The 14476-nt window shown below is 48.0% G+C and overlaps 5 protein-coding genes and 3 non-coding genes across 8 annotated transcripts; 2 read left to right on the top strand and 6 right to left on the bottom strand.

Moving 5' to 3' along the window:
- Positions 1-376: 376 nt before the first annotated feature.
- On the top strand, positions 377-1039 carry Aud_006209 (uncharacterized protein; the record flags this gene model as incomplete). The annotated part of the gene is made up of 1 exon (XM_043291112.1): positions 377-1039. The coding sequence occupies one exon, from the start codon at positions 377-379 to the stop codon at positions 1037-1039; it is 663 nt and encodes a 220-aa protein (XP_043147047.1).
- A 440-nt stretch (positions 1040-1479) lies between these two features.
- Positions 1480-1552, bottom strand: Aud_006208. Its single transcript has one exon. It is a non-coding gene; the product is annotated as a tRNA-Val (tRNA).
- Positions 1553-3236: 1684 nt separating this feature from the next.
- Positions 3237-5677, bottom strand: Aud_006207 (dipeptidyl peptidase III; the record flags this gene model as incomplete). The annotated part of the gene is made up of 8 exons (XM_043291111.1): positions 3237-3620; positions 3666-3689; positions 3738-3811; positions 3864-4302; positions 4358-4407; positions 4464-5280; positions 5332-5533; positions 5586-5677. The coding sequence occupies 8 exons, from the start codon at positions 5675-5677 to the stop codon at positions 3237-3239; spliced, it is 2082 nt and encodes a 693-aa protein (XP_043147046.1).
- A 2488-nt stretch (positions 5678-8165) lies between these two features.
- Aud_006206 lies at positions 8166-8237 on the bottom strand. The gene has a single exon. It is a non-coding gene; the product is annotated as a tRNA-Glu (tRNA).
- A 204-nt stretch (positions 8238-8441) lies between these two features.
- Aud_006205 lies at positions 8442-8513 on the top strand. Its single transcript has one exon. It is a non-coding gene; the product is annotated as a tRNA-Glu (tRNA).
- Positions 8514-8858: 345 nt separating this feature from the next.
- On the bottom strand, positions 8859-9497 carry Aud_006204 (uncharacterized protein; the record flags this gene model as incomplete). Its single annotated transcript, XM_043291110.1, has 1 exon — positions 8859-9497. The coding sequence occupies one exon, from the start codon at positions 9495-9497 to the stop codon at positions 8859-8861; it is 639 nt and encodes a 212-aa protein (XP_043147045.1).
- Positions 9498-10316: 819 nt separating this feature from the next.
- On the bottom strand, positions 10317-11331 carry Aud_006203 (uncharacterized protein; the record flags this gene model as incomplete). Its single annotated transcript, XM_043291109.1, has 3 exons — positions 10317-10737; positions 10800-11098; positions 11176-11331. 3 exons carry the CDS (start codon positions 11329-11331, stop codon positions 10317-10319), a joined length of 876 nt encoding a protein of 291 aa, XP_043147044.1.
- A 1282-nt stretch (positions 11332-12613) lies between these two features.
- On the bottom strand, positions 12614-14125 carry Aud_006202 (uncharacterized protein; the record flags this gene model as incomplete). The annotated part of the gene is made up of 1 exon (XM_043291108.1): positions 12614-14125. One exon carries the CDS (start codon positions 14123-14125, stop codon positions 12614-12616), a length of 1512 nt encoding a protein of 503 aa, XP_043147043.1.
- Positions 14126-14476: the final 351 nt, after the last annotated feature.

Genomic DNA, 14476 nt, shown 5'->3' with positions numbered 1-14476 from the left:
TAGCATCTACACATATATGGAGAGTAGGGAGACGGGGGGCATGTGGGGTATACCATTGTAATACTCTCCAGTCCCTTTGTCTTTGCTGCACGTTTCATTGAAGCCAGCCCATATACGTGCTCCAAATACCACTGGGACACAGATACAAGTATAAGCCAGGATGATCTAGATTAGATAATAAATATTAGCATTAACAGTGCGTGGTGGAATATGTCTACCTTGGCATAGTGTCATAGTCACTTGGCAAGGCAGATGGAAAGTATCAGTATCCACTCAATTTCCAAACCCTCCCTCCTATCCTAGGCTTCATTAGTTGCCTGGTCTGGGAATTTCTTCCTTCCGGCCCCTGTCTCTCCTGTATTTAATTACAAAGAATATGATCCCCAGTCCTACCCGACGTCTTATAGGGCGGCTGCGACTCCCTCAAGCACCACTCTGGAGTTTCATCATTTACCGCACCACATACACCCCTCAATCCTACCACCAATTTCCCCGAATCATCGAGCTAACAAACTGGTTCATAAAACGGGAAATCCTCCACGAATATGAAACTTCTAAAGAATCATATGCTGGGCCCCCCAAAGAACTCAAAAACGACTACCAGCTGATCTGCACCAAACACCACCCCATCATAATCGAAGACCGCACCCAGCTGAATAGCATCTCGCTCCACGGCGTGCGATCCCACTTCGAATCCTGGATCGACGACCACGCCGATGGTAGAGGAAGAGAGAACCACAACTGGGGCTACTCTACGCAGCGCCACGTGTGTCTTGTCGTCGATGAGGAGGTGTGTCAGGCCTTAGGAAACGCTGATGCGAGAGTCATCGGAGGGGCCGCGGGGGAGTATTTGGAAAAGTGGTGGGTGAAAGCCGTTGAGCCTTGGCCGGAGATTGACGAGTGGGAGCGGGAGGCCACTGGCTTTGATGGGACGATGAAGGTCTCTGTTTTTGACCTTTTTCGGTTGTGGACTCATATGGACGATCCGTACCCGATGTGGATGATGAGAAGGGATGCGAATGGGTTGTATACTGGGTGAAATGATACCTAATCAAAGATTAGATAGTACCATACGGAATATGCAAAGCAAAATCACGGCTTATGAGGCATGGTTGGCTGCTGAAACCATCGTAGTATTTATTTGTCGCTGTTCTTGCTCTACAAGTATTGTTCCGACATGTCAAGGGGTTAGGGCTCAAGTAGCCAGCTTTGTCTGAGACATTGCAAATTTTGTGTCACTGAACCCATTAAGACTGCTTGATAGGGGTGCGTACGCAGTGTCATTGATCTGCTTTATTCTAGTGGATATTTGCAAAGCGCTGCAGAATTACAGGCAGCACAAAACGCCCTAGAAACGGTCTGGGGTCCCAACGATCAACCACTAGACGACCATCTAGCATAGTTGAAATAGTGATGCAATACAATGTTCAGTAGGATGGCAACGATAGGATGGGTGTATATCAGAAACATACAAAAAAATGACCAGTGCCGGGTTCGAACCGGCGACCTTTTCGGTGTAAACGAAACGCGATAACCACTACGCCAACCGGCCAATTGTTGAATTAACCGCCTTTTTTTGTTTCTATAAACAAAACATAACGAACGAGTCGATGATGGATCATACAATGGCTAGGACAAAACCGTGGAGAACCTGACCTATTGCTTGCCATTACCGACAGACGGAGCAATACCCTTACTCTATGCAATTGGAAGTCATGCCGCATGTGGTGGGAGCAAGCACGCTGATCTCACAATCAGGTTCTTGGTAGAGCATGGGGCGGATACAATTGTTTCGGATAGTCATGGCCACACTGTGCTGCATATAACTAGCTTACCGCTCCGTGCTGGTGAGCCTATCAATACTGCTTTACTTGACTTGCTGGTGTCGCATGGTGCTAGCGCGAACCATGCAGATAATGATAGGAACAAGACTCTTCACATCATGGTAATGAATTACACCAGGTGCAGGTGGGAAAGGTTCTACTCAGTCGAGGTGCTGGCGTTCATGCTAGGAATGTCAGGGGGGGCAGGGCCTTTCATGAAGTGACACGTGGGATTCTCCAGTCCCGGGAGACTTATGACAAGAAGTTTGAGGAGGTTATGGTTGCAGACAGGATCAGAGCGCAGGATGAGATGGTGACTATCCTGCAGGAGGCTTGTCACAACAAGTCTCCAGTGATACTTGGAAAGTTCTCTGCCCTTCAGTAAGGCAACAGATAAAGACATATTGCCTCCGCATACCGGATTTTAAAGCTGTCGATCTTGTCGACATTGGTTCGATGATAAGATTGACAGAGAAGAGGGGCCAATTTCAGATGCCGGGGACTCCCTGTCCATATGGCACTGCGAAAGAACCCAGGATGAACGATGGTCATATTGAACATCTCTGTATCTCATTAGTTTGGAGCCTAACCAGATAGGCGACTTCGACCTGGTCGCTAATACGGTTATCTGCCCGGGGAAGGGAATGGGATTATATATAAATTGAGCTTTGCCTTCGTCCAACATACCTTGACAAGACTTGTTTCATCTTGCAATAGCAACAATTTGTCTTATCGGAAACCGAATGTTAATGAACTGAACTTGTTAACTGACGTATCAAATATGACTTTCCGGGTAGTTCAGGGGAAGTATACCTAGCATTCAGGCGAGTCAAGAGTGACCAAGTTCGCCCTGAGGGGAGACTGAATAGGGTTGCAAGCCGACCACGCGGTGCTTGAGAATTGTATCTGGTGTTAGCGCATTAGTTACAACGATGTGTTATACCGAGCCTTCCAAAGGACCTATGATAGATACCCGAAAGCTGAATCTTTCGGTTGGCCACTGCTTGCGCACACTGGCAAAGTCAGACTAGATATATTATAATTTCAAAAGACTGTAATCACGGTAGTAGGCCGCCGTCATGCTCTGTTCAGATATATGCTAGTAGTCGTGAACAAAGCAAAGAAGAGCAGTCGACAGGGTACATGGCTGCCCAACTAATCCTGCCTTCTCTTTCTACAGCAATGAGCTAGGCAAATGACACTCTGTCTGTACTGGCTTGATAAAGCTGTCCCTGTCCACTTAGTACTAGTGTCGTCGTGGACTGTTCAAATCTAGTCTTAATCGGAAGAAATGTCTGTAGTAGCTTTATATGTACATCGTCAACAACGTCATCGCCATCCTGAGGGTCGGGCATCCTGATCAGCGAGAGTTCTTTTGTTCCAGCGTTATAAACACGAATGATACCCAGGACGTTAGACATCCCTCTCCGCCCAGCTTTGGATGAGCCCCCGAACAGTAGGTTCATACTCCTTCAAGATGACACTGTCTCCTACTAGGAATGTATTTGCATGGCAAAATGCCAATGGCGGGTCTTTCTTCATGAGTACCACCTCCCTCCATCCTAAAGCCTCTTCATTGACTGTAGTCAGATCCTCATAGAATTCACGGCAGCTGCGTATGTCCGCTGTGCAACGGTAGATATGCAAGCGGAGAAGCATCCGGCCAAGGGAAGCCTTGCATTCCTGAAGACGGGATCGATTGACTTGAACTGTCAAATTCTGGCGCTCTTTATCATGAATGATATTGTAGAGGCCGCTGCTGTCGCGAAGCATATGTTGGAGCATACCAAAATGTGCCTGAACTGGTTAGAGACCTTTGCTTCCGCGCTTGATGCTACTTACTCTACTGTGTGCTTGACCCCATTTCTAGGATAGAGTTTTAGCTCCTGTTTGCCTTCACATGGTTGCACCTACCTTGGTGGATGGGTTGTAATTCTCGAGTGCTCGCAGTCCATCAACTCCTAGTTGCTGATAGAGATTATAGACCACTTGGTCACAGAAAGGTCAGGGCCAAATCATGTGCACTTCTTGGGCTCTTACCATCAGCAGGTTTAATCACGCTGTCTACAGTGCATCCGAAAAGCTCCAAAATCTCAGGAACGTCAATCAGATAAGCGCCAACAAGTTCAGCACGACACTCATCCACAGTTGTTGATAAATCTGTGAAAGCTCCTGTCCAGGTTTCCCCTGGACCATACCAACTATGAATTGGCTTTCCAGAGAGTGGGTTCAATGGCGGGTGCTCTCTGTCAAAGTTGAAATGGCCCTGAGGGTCCTCTACAAGGAGCTTGCCTGTGCCATGGCCCAGTATCTCATGAAGAACTACCCAAATGTAGTATGCTGGAAAGCGGTGCTTCTGGAAACCTTTGCACTCTGATTCATGGATCATGTGGATGCCCCTGGCTCGTTTACTCTCTGCTATCATGCGGTTAGCAAAGATAATGTTTTTGAAACCATCTTCTTGTCTGATGTCGTTGTACTATCAATTGGAAGTTAGTCAACGACAGCACCTTTTATGCCGGCTAATCACTTACATTTGGAAGATTGATCCCCGGAAACACCAGGCTCGAGCAATAAGCCAGAACTACTTTCTCCTTAGCTCTCTATAATTCGGGAAAAGCTCTCGTTGATGCAACTCACTTTGGACGCTGGCAAAATCGGGAATATCAAAAAGCTCCTTCTCAAATGGGCCTTTTCCATTATTCTCCTCGTGACCTTCAGCCCAAGGCAGCTGAGGAATAATATCAGAGGCAATCTCAGCGAGCCTGCGGAGAACTTTGGTTCTCTCAGAATCTGATATTCCGACGATACCCTCGAACTCAGCACGAACGCCAAGGGGATCTCTGTAAGGCTCAACGAATCCAAAAACAGTCTCTACTTTTGGGGCCTTGTCCTTGACCCAGACCCTTTGTGCTTCCCTGTAGGAATTAAGGTTACCAGAAGAAAAGCTTTCTGCGATGCCTGCCAGCAGTTCCTGCTGTTCGCAATTGGCTGCGTACTTCATAGCTTCTCTCAGGCTCTGGTTGATCTTCTTGAGTTCTTCTTTGTGATCACCCCGAACCAAGCGAATTCTTGTGCCACTGGCAGAGTGATCATCGGGGACCTGAAGCGCGGCTTCATCTTCTTCGACTGATCCTTGCAGGATATCATATGTCCGGAGGGTACTTTCACCCTCCGTGGGGACGCTCTTCCTCAATCTAGTATTCTCGGGAAAGATTCTCGATGATTCCATTAGCTTGGACACGGTGGAGACCTCGTCCATATTTTCAAGGGTCCTATCTCCAAGGTAGTACGTGCTCTGGCAGGTGTCGCTCGGGACACCCAGACTATTGGGCAATGGTCGAAACAATGCATCTCGAACTTTTGCAAACATTTGCGCTGTGGTAGGATCACATTTCGCAAGCTTCTCCAGCTCATCTGGTGAGGTATCAGGGTGGAACTTTTGATCCCCAGAGCCCTACAACATTCAATTATCGAATGCACAAGACACAAGGGCGTATGTACTCACGAAGTAATTTCCAATATTGGAGAGAAAAGCCGCTGCATAATTAAGGAACTTTTCCACTTCAGTCATATCCACTTGCGCTCTCCCCGCTAGCTGTTCCCATTGACCATCACAGCTGTGGTGAAGGGCCATGATGAAGTCGAAAATATCGTTTGCTTCTGGGGACACTTGTCGAAGAATAATTCTTGTTCCATGCCATGCGGCCCTTGCTAACAGTCAGGGCAGCAGATAATTACCAAGCTGTTAGGGTCTCTTACCTGGCCGTGTGGTGGGCATAGAGCTTCTCTTTGCTGGCGAGGCCTTCAAATGAGGCCGCTACCGAAAGCTGGAAAATCTCGGGCTTACGCATTGTTACGGCCTCGAGGGATTTCTGGTTCCCGATCAGCCGGTTACAAAAGCTTAGCCCGGGGGAGACTGAGACTTTCCGAGAAGTAGTCAGGATGAGGAGTTGTTGAGTGCTGGTTGAAACCTTCTCACTCGACCGTCTTGAACAAAGCAGTAGCCTAGTAGATAGATGCGTGAGATTTGGGAGGATAATTGACAGCAACCACCCACTAACACATCTCTCTTCTCATGTGGGTAATAAAGGACGGTGCAGTGGGGTTGACAAGGACAACGCAATTAATACTGCCGCGGAATTAAAACATATGCAAAGCTTGGATGAGCTGCTTTCGATTAAATTTAAAGGCATGGTCGAGCTTATCACGGCTTTATTACTGGCGGCGTTAGCCCTTATCCTTGTCACATCTCCCCAACTCCCCGCCATGGCGGCTGTTGAAGCAACCCCACTAGCTGTGGTGGATTCATCCTTACCTGCTACATGAGACTAAACTTTTCTGATCTTATGGACCATCAGATCAACGCATCTGCTTTACACTTAGAGATCCAAATGAGGTGCTCTCCTGCTCCTGATTCTGTTGCGTGGGTTTTTACTGGAAAGGACGAACAGGTATCTGTGGACTATATAATCGCCCATGTCAAACCCGAGTCGGTAGGCTATTTAACTAAATATAGCTACAAGCTGGCTGCAGTTCAGCAAGGTCTCGGTATGTCTAGGGCAGCCTCAAGACATAGCTGCATGTCCAGCGGCAAGCAGGGCATGTGGAAGAACGCGCATATCAAGGCCACAGTTCGAGATTGACCTAAAAAAGAGGGAGAAGCGGTGTTTATATTGCTTTTCCCTTTCTGTTTTCAAGGAGATGTTGGCTTTACCGTTTCCATATATCCCTGAATGCCCATACTGCTGCATACACAGGTTTCAGCAAGAGATTAACTACTCTGCTTGTAGGTCTTGTTAATGTAGCCTGTTCGTTCTGCTGGTTCTCTTTAATAATCATTTCTATCTCTGGCATGAAGAACAGCATTATGAGAAACACAGCCTACCTATATATCACCATGCCACTAGCAGAATCAACCAGATACCTAACAACAGAGACGATCGTATGAAGATCCTCGGCGATCATGATGAGGCAGGCTATTGATGAGGCAGGCTATTGATGATATCACTATCAATTCCCTCAGCAGATATAGTTAAGGAAGACCTACAGAATAAGACACCACTGCTCAGAGGCACGACCAATCCGCCCCCTGCCACTATGGCTGTCAGGAACCATTGCGTCCCGCATGGTATTATCGCGCGTCTTCGATCGCTGGGACGAAACACAAAAAGGATAGGATTCCTTGAAGAACATGGCGAGAGCCATTTCGATTCTCTTTCTCTTGCTCATTATCGGCTTTTTCCGTGCGGCTCGGGGACTCCAGGTTCTCCCCTTCCGGTGGAGATTGAGGGCCTTCGCTTCTGTGACTGTCGGACATGTTGGTCTCGTATGTCAATTAGCGATTTCGAAGTCTGATATTGTTATGCTGTTTTCATCAGCTCTATATATACTTCATACCTCTTCCTATCTGTATCCTTATTCGTATACTTCAGTGTACGCTATAATAGCGTCCCCTCGGCCGAGCCCACCCTGGTCTCCTCCATAGAGTCTAAGGCTTCGGGGGATCCGTTCCGCTACAACGGCCCACATCCTCTCCATACGGTATGCAGTATTAGAAATGGTTGTTGAGGGTTTCATGAACTAATTGTACATTCTATGTCTGGACGGATCGGAAATTCATTGCTACACTCGAAGCACTAACCCTAGGATAATACCCTGGACATGGATGGATGCGTGAATTCTGAGTTACATCAGAGTCGGAGGTTTTGAATGAATTCGGAGTGAAAGATGTAGGGCGAGAGAGAAGCATTCCCAAGGATATTATTCTCATACAGGCTGTTAATCAGATATCCATTCATTTTCACATAGTTTCTCTTCGCTACGAGTGTACGGGGAGAATTGAAGCGGGAGTTGATGAGGCATCCATGATGCACGCTGTTGAAACAATAACCTAGATAATAAGAGCAGATAAATGAAAAAGGCAGGGCATGGAAGATAAGTCGAAGCCACAGCTTCAGCCGCTGTTTGTTAATGAACAATCAGCTGGCAGATACCAACATGGTGGTCTTAAATAACCTATTTCACCTGAATTCCTGGAATAAGTTCATGGCGGATGAGAATATATATTATGGAGTACAGCAAGAACGGGGAGAGAAAGCAATCCATACCATGGTGGATAGTTCGAAGCCCTAACTGCAGGGGTAAGACTGTAGTTATATGTAACTAAATTAGTTAACAATATTAGAACACCGCCCAAGATATACACTGATAGACTAATGTACTCAAAGTAGTTGTAAAGAAGCTGCATTCATTAAGCCAGAACATGACACACATACAGTATCAGCAGAAGAAAATAGTTGAACAGCCAGGGGCAAAAAATTAGTCAAAAAGACGAATCAATTCCGATGCGGGGAATCGAACCCCGAGCTGCTGTGTGAGAGACAGCGATGTTAGCCATTACACCACATCGGATTTTGTTAGAGAAATAAACAAACTTTGTATTGATAATCCAAAGCCAAGTGTGTAACACTCTCGACCTGGTAGTGGGCCCACCGGTCCGTGGCTCGAAGTGGGGCGCAATTGAAGTTGTTCCCGATAACCCTACTGGACAGTTTGATGTTCCACATCTTTTTGCACTCTGATCATTCTATAATAAACTCGACCTTTCAACAATCATCCGATGTGGTGTAATGGCTAACATCGCTGTCTCTCACACAGCAGCTCGGGGTTCGATTCCCCGCATCGGAAGACATATCATTTTTTGCCTTTCTTTCGACCAATCCTTTTTCAATTTTGCATACTGTCTATCTTGATCGACGAAACTAATTAATCTCTTCCTGGGGATCTTTTTGTTTCTGTTGAATGATATTTTTGAGTGATGTGATGCTCTATCGTGAATAGGTCAAGAACAACCAGAGTAAACAGAAACCCATCATTCCATTAACGCCAAAGATCAACCATGAATCGCAACGAAAGGACAAGATGATAAGGGCCAGCCCAAAACACAGAGCTGCAGATATCGTTAATTCGCCATGAAGAAGACCGTCACAGTCTGCAACCAGTGGCTCGAGACAATGCAGGACCTGCATCAAACTATGCCGACTTCTGTAGTCTCGCCTGAACCTCCTCCAACAACGCCCCTAGTTCCTTCCCACCCTCACCAGTCTTCCCCTCAACGTCCAGTCCGCGCTCGAGAATAGTCTTAGCCTCCTCCCAGCGACCCATCTCAGCCAGACACTTGCCCGCGCGCCACCAAGCCTTCACATTCGCAACAGGCTTGGAATCACAGCTAGCCTTGGCATCCAACATTCCCTCGGGCCAGGCCTGCTGCGCCATGTACGCCTGCGAGCGGTTGGCGTAGAGGCCGGCTAACTCGTCGCGGACCAGATTGACGGGTTCCCAGCCGGGACGACTCAGAGCCATATCGATGGCGTAGGTGTAGAGCTTGACGGCCTCGGCGTAGTTGGATTTGCGGTAGGCCTGGTTGGCGGTGTCACGGAGCTTGGTGATCTGGGCGCTGCGCTTGGGGTTGATGGGGAGTGGCGGAGGGGGGACGTTAGGGGCGTCGAGGGCGATTAGTGAGCGGTGCAGGTTGTTGAGGGCTTGCAGCTCTTCGTTAATGGCTGTGGTTTGAGAGGCGGATTGGCTGGATGAGGGCGGCAGCGAGATGGCTTTGGAGGTCGGGTCGAGGTGCAGGGGGTATTGGTGGAAGATGTCGATGCTGCTGGCCATTTTGATGGAAAGGCCGGCTGGTCTAATATGCAGGTTTGGAGATTTGCCAGTGATCCAGTTCAGCTGTTGCGACTTGTCAGTTTGGATACATGGTATGGAGTTATGTCCGGTATTGGACACTTACCAAAGCGTGGGAATTAAAAAGAAGCAGCAATAACTATCTCTTTCCAAGCCTAATCTTCTCGCAGACAGATATGGTGTGAAAGGGGTATCTTTGAATGGTCGCTGACTATTTACATTGTCAAGATCGCAAGCTGTCCTGAAGCTATTCGATACGAACGGAAGGCGGTGGCAGAACCCGCATATATGTCTTTATCAGAGGGATATCACTAACTATCCCATTAGTTGGCTTACGAGACCTTTCTAGGTAATGCCAATTCCAGGCGCCATGTTCAGGTTGTCAAGATTATTATGTAGAAGATTCCCAAGTTATATCAATAGCATGCCTCACTGTCAGGTTGACCCGAACCAAAAGGTAATTTGGAGTATCTATGAATATCCAAGTCCACTTCATAAGCTGAATACAGGCGACTCCTCTACCGCTCCTCCAAAATAGCTGCAAAACTAGAGTGATCGTAAACATCGTCAAAGGAACAGAAAAATGCAAACAATTTTGAAGAGGCATTGTTTCCCACGCCGACTGACTGCAACAGATATCATCGCCTAAAGTCAAGATAAGTAAATACTATCGAATAGATCTCGATAGACAAAAGGGCAACACACGTAAGGTCGTACAAGTATATGCGCCTGCAACACCGCTTCAAGATCAATACCAGAATTCAAAGACAATGCGCATGAGTCGACACCAAAGGACCGTCGTTAACGTCCATAGCCACTCAGGGTAGAGCCGTATTCAGATGGTTGTGCATAGTGTTGCCCGTGCGCCCCGCCGTAGCCGGTGTTGTAGTCATGCAGCACGCTCCCTGATCCGGTAGCAGTGGGATCGTAGGCACCATGCATTGCAGTTCGTCCGTTGCCATTTCCGAGGTCGTCTATCTCGCTTTGGTGAAGCAAGGCATAATCCTCGTCCTGATCATTACGAACAGAAGCACCCATTCCAGCACGTCCGGAGCGGAAATCATCCTCCTCTTCCTCAAAGTCATGCGCAGGGTTCGAGGAGAAAGCGGCCTTGCTCTGTGCAGCGAATGTAGGATCGGAAACAGCATCGGGAAGGGTACCGGTTCGGCGAAAATGCATGACATTGCGGAAAGACATCCAAGCGGTCGCAACAAAGAGAAGGCTGTGGACAAGTCGCATTAGCAAGGATACCGCCCGAAATATGAGGCTCAGAAGGAAACCTACAAGATCACAACCCCCAGAATCACAGTTGCCGTACTAATATTGCATTTGCTGGCGCTTCCGTACTTCCAGGCGTCACAGCCACTCTTCTTGTCATCTTTATTCTTATCGCTGTCACTGGTGCTCTTGCCCTCGGACTTTCCCTGCGCGACATAGCTTGCGACACAAATCCATGCAGAGAACCACAGAATCGCGTACAAACAGTCGACTGTAGCAAAAGCATAGACGTTTCCGAATCGTCGTGCGCGTGGCCACATGGGCACTGCGACAAGGTAAATCAGGCCGGGGATACTGAGCCAACACTTCATTGGCGCCGACATATTAGCTTCAAGCCCATGTTCCTTCTTCGCTGGAAGTACAATCAAGGACTGAGACTCACCAAGGCCCAGTACCAAGCTGACCGCCCATCGATTCCATCACCTTTTGTGAAGACGGCAATAGTCAAAGCCCATGCGAGAAAGATGATGAACCCTTGTACCCCATGAATGAGGTTTTTCGTTCGCCCGGGATTGAAGGAAGGTCGTGATACTCGCATGTTTGTGGGTGGAGGAGTGGACTGGGGAGCTGATGCTGATGGAACTTCCTAAGAGGAAGTAATTCGAGAGAAGACACCTGAATCCCAGAAATGGATATCTGATGTCCTTGATGATCTCTTTCTAACTCCCGATAAAGTATCAAGGCAAAAAGAAAGGGAGAAGATCGTTGTGGAATGCAGAGAAAATGATCAAGTGCGCTTGTTTATGCTCGGATTGCGCAGCGCAACGGGGCAACCCGACCGATGCCGTGGGGACTGCGGACACTAGGTCGAGACCCAACTGACGATATCAAGAGGAGGGTGTGCACCAAGTCGCAAATTGCGATATAGTGATGGTTTAGCTGATAAAGGATTTGAGAGGGGATAATACAGAATGAGTAAGAGATGAAGATGAGCTGGAATCTGGTTCTGGTGGATAGCACGCATTAATGTTCCTAGGAATTCTTCTGCCTCGTGCCTCTGTCCAAACTATATGTTAATTACCCGACATGCGTTGATCCTGTATTCCTGTATTCCACAAATACCAGACCCTCAGTGTATATTTTATGCATGTTTATACTGAGAGAATCAGCTTTGACTGGGTCATCTACTCCGTACTCTATTCGAGATCTCGACAAGAGTAATAATAATGCTGAATTGACCTGTATTTGCTGAGTAGCCTCTGAGCCACATTAGATTATATCACATCTGGCAACACAACTGCGCCGCTCTACGGAGTATTTGTGGAGCCTTTAATTCCTGATTTGTCTAAACAATGGTGTTTTCTCTTGACCTGACGTACTGCCAGTCCACGGTTGAATCCAAGCCAGCTTGATACCTAAGTCGACTGAATTACTCGACTGGATGACGATGCTTTTCGCTTTTAAGTGGATCTTTCAGAGGCGACGGAGCGAACGGGAGGCGTGTCCTTGGGCCAGAACCTTGTACCTAAATTCTCCTAGGAAACCGTTCTATTCATGGAAACACGGGTGTCATTTCAGCCACGCTTGGCTTCCACATGTAAGATGTGAGCATTTTGGTAGGATGCATAAGATGTACCCATAACGATCTAACCCAAGAGATAACCACTCCAGTGTGAACACCCTGGGTTATCACTGCTTTGATACCTCTAGTGATAGAATCGCATTTACACGAAATGACAATTGCATCTTATATTCGAAACTCCTTTGATCTGCAACGTTCATCAACTTCTCCAAAACGCCGCCCCATGGTCCTGTAGGGTACGAACCCGCAGAAATGCTAATCAAGAACATATGAAAGAGATAGGTGCAAGAAGCTCAATTCAAGCCTTTTTACCATGAGCTTCAGTGAAATCACTGAAAGCCATTCCAAAATGTCTAGCTGGTTGATAGATATGAGCATCCCACCACCACGGTAAAGGGTCGAAAGAAGAATATCGCCAGTTCTTCCAAAAAACGAGCTGACCTGCCTCGTAAGTCAAGCGTTCCAGTAATTGGATTGCTCGCGAAACGACTAGCACAAGCCGCCCACAATCGTGAGTCTTGAGCGCCTCGTAAAATCTCGATCCCTGGGACGGTGCCTTGCACATCAGACTACGAATTCCTGTATTGCTCGACTCCGTCGAGCACGTAGGCATGCCGTTAGTATGTGCAGCCAACACTGTTAAACAGCCAGCAGGAACCGAGCGGGATGCGTTTTGCAAGAGATGCCTGACGGCCGCTGCGCCTTGCGTGCAGCCTGCAATGTGGATGACATGACGCACGGAGTTTGTATCAAACACCTCATCGACCATCAACTTGACGCAGAGTAGCCCCGTCAAGCGCGGTCCGCATTTCTTCGCAAATCTCTCCATGAGTTTGCAGATAGCGATGGCGAGCGCTTCGTCCAGACGAGACCGGCCCCAGCCCAACTGCTGAACCGAGGGACGGATCCTGATCGCTTTGACGGAACCGCGAACCACAAGCACTTCGGCAAAGTATGTCCCCAAGCGGGTCTGTTGCAGAAGCATCCAGGGGCTATCCTTGGAGATTTGAATCTCGCTGACTTCGGTGTAAGTCTGGCTGAGCGTGCGCTTGGGCAGCACAATGACCTTGTTGTCAGCTGCGATGGAGCTCACTCTGCGCATCTGATAGACCTTGGTTGGAGATCGATGGAGTATGCTGTGGATAGAGGCGCGCGATTGCACGTGATGGGTTTCCAGCACGGGTAGATCCTTCTCGACGAGATACCGAATGAAAGACTCTGGACGATTGAACCTGTCTGCAAGTTCTGTGTCCAGATGTATGCATTTGCAGTTGGTCCGACTCTCAATCACTTCCTTGGCCATCGCATCTTCCATGACGGTAGTCTTGTCCGAACACGGCATCCAAACGTCCACTTTCTCTCTGTGTATGATGTCCAGCAGCTGTGAAATATATTGCGACTGTGAGATATTGTAGAAAGCTGCGAGCGTCCGGGACATGCTCTCGCCAGATCGGACGGAGGAATCCGTGATTCTCGCACCCACGACCCGGTGGCCTTCGTAGTACCAGGATCGTGCCACCGCCAGTCCGGGCGGGGTATCTATGCCCGTCACCAGGACGGTTTTGGGATAGAAGTGTACATTTCTCAACGCTGTCTTTCTCTGATGGCTCGGACACGAGCCCGACAGAAGCTGAGAAACAAACCCGACGATATAAACTGCCAAAAGAATGGCATTATCGAGGGGTAGTAGTACGAAAGCGACGGCGACCCACAGCAGATGGATTAGCATCCGTAGCAGGCTTTGGACAAAATGAAGGGTCTGCAGTTTTGGTATGGAGCCAAAGGCTCGTCGCATCGTCCTGACGGCCATTTTGTTGAGAATAAGCGTTGGAACTCGCAGTCTCCGATTATCTCGGCGTGGCTGGTTCTTGTGCACATTTTGACCCCTCCTTCGGAATGCAGGTGTAACCACGTCACCGTGCATGGTTACAGCTACTTGGTGTAGCTGTCATCCTGTTGTCTTTGACGTGTTATATCGTATCTTGTCTCCATTTATTGATCTTCTTTATTCTGAATTCAAAATTTGTTGCATGATTTTATAGCTGAACCAAGAGCCTTCTTGTTAGACCAACAGACCTTGTTGGGTTTGTGCTGTTTCCCCTGGTCGAAATCGGCTGTCGATTAACAGGCGGATCAGCTGTATTAGCACACATGCTGGTGA

Source organism: Aspergillus udagawae (assembly GCF_001078395.1).
Source record: "Aspergillus udagawae IFM 46973 DNA, scaffold_4, whole genome shotgun sequence".
Lineage (NCBI taxonomy): Eukaryota > Fungi > Ascomycota > Eurotiomycetes > Eurotiales > Aspergillaceae > Aspergillus > Aspergillus udagawae.
This window is presented reverse-complemented; position numbering and strand designations above follow the sequence as displayed.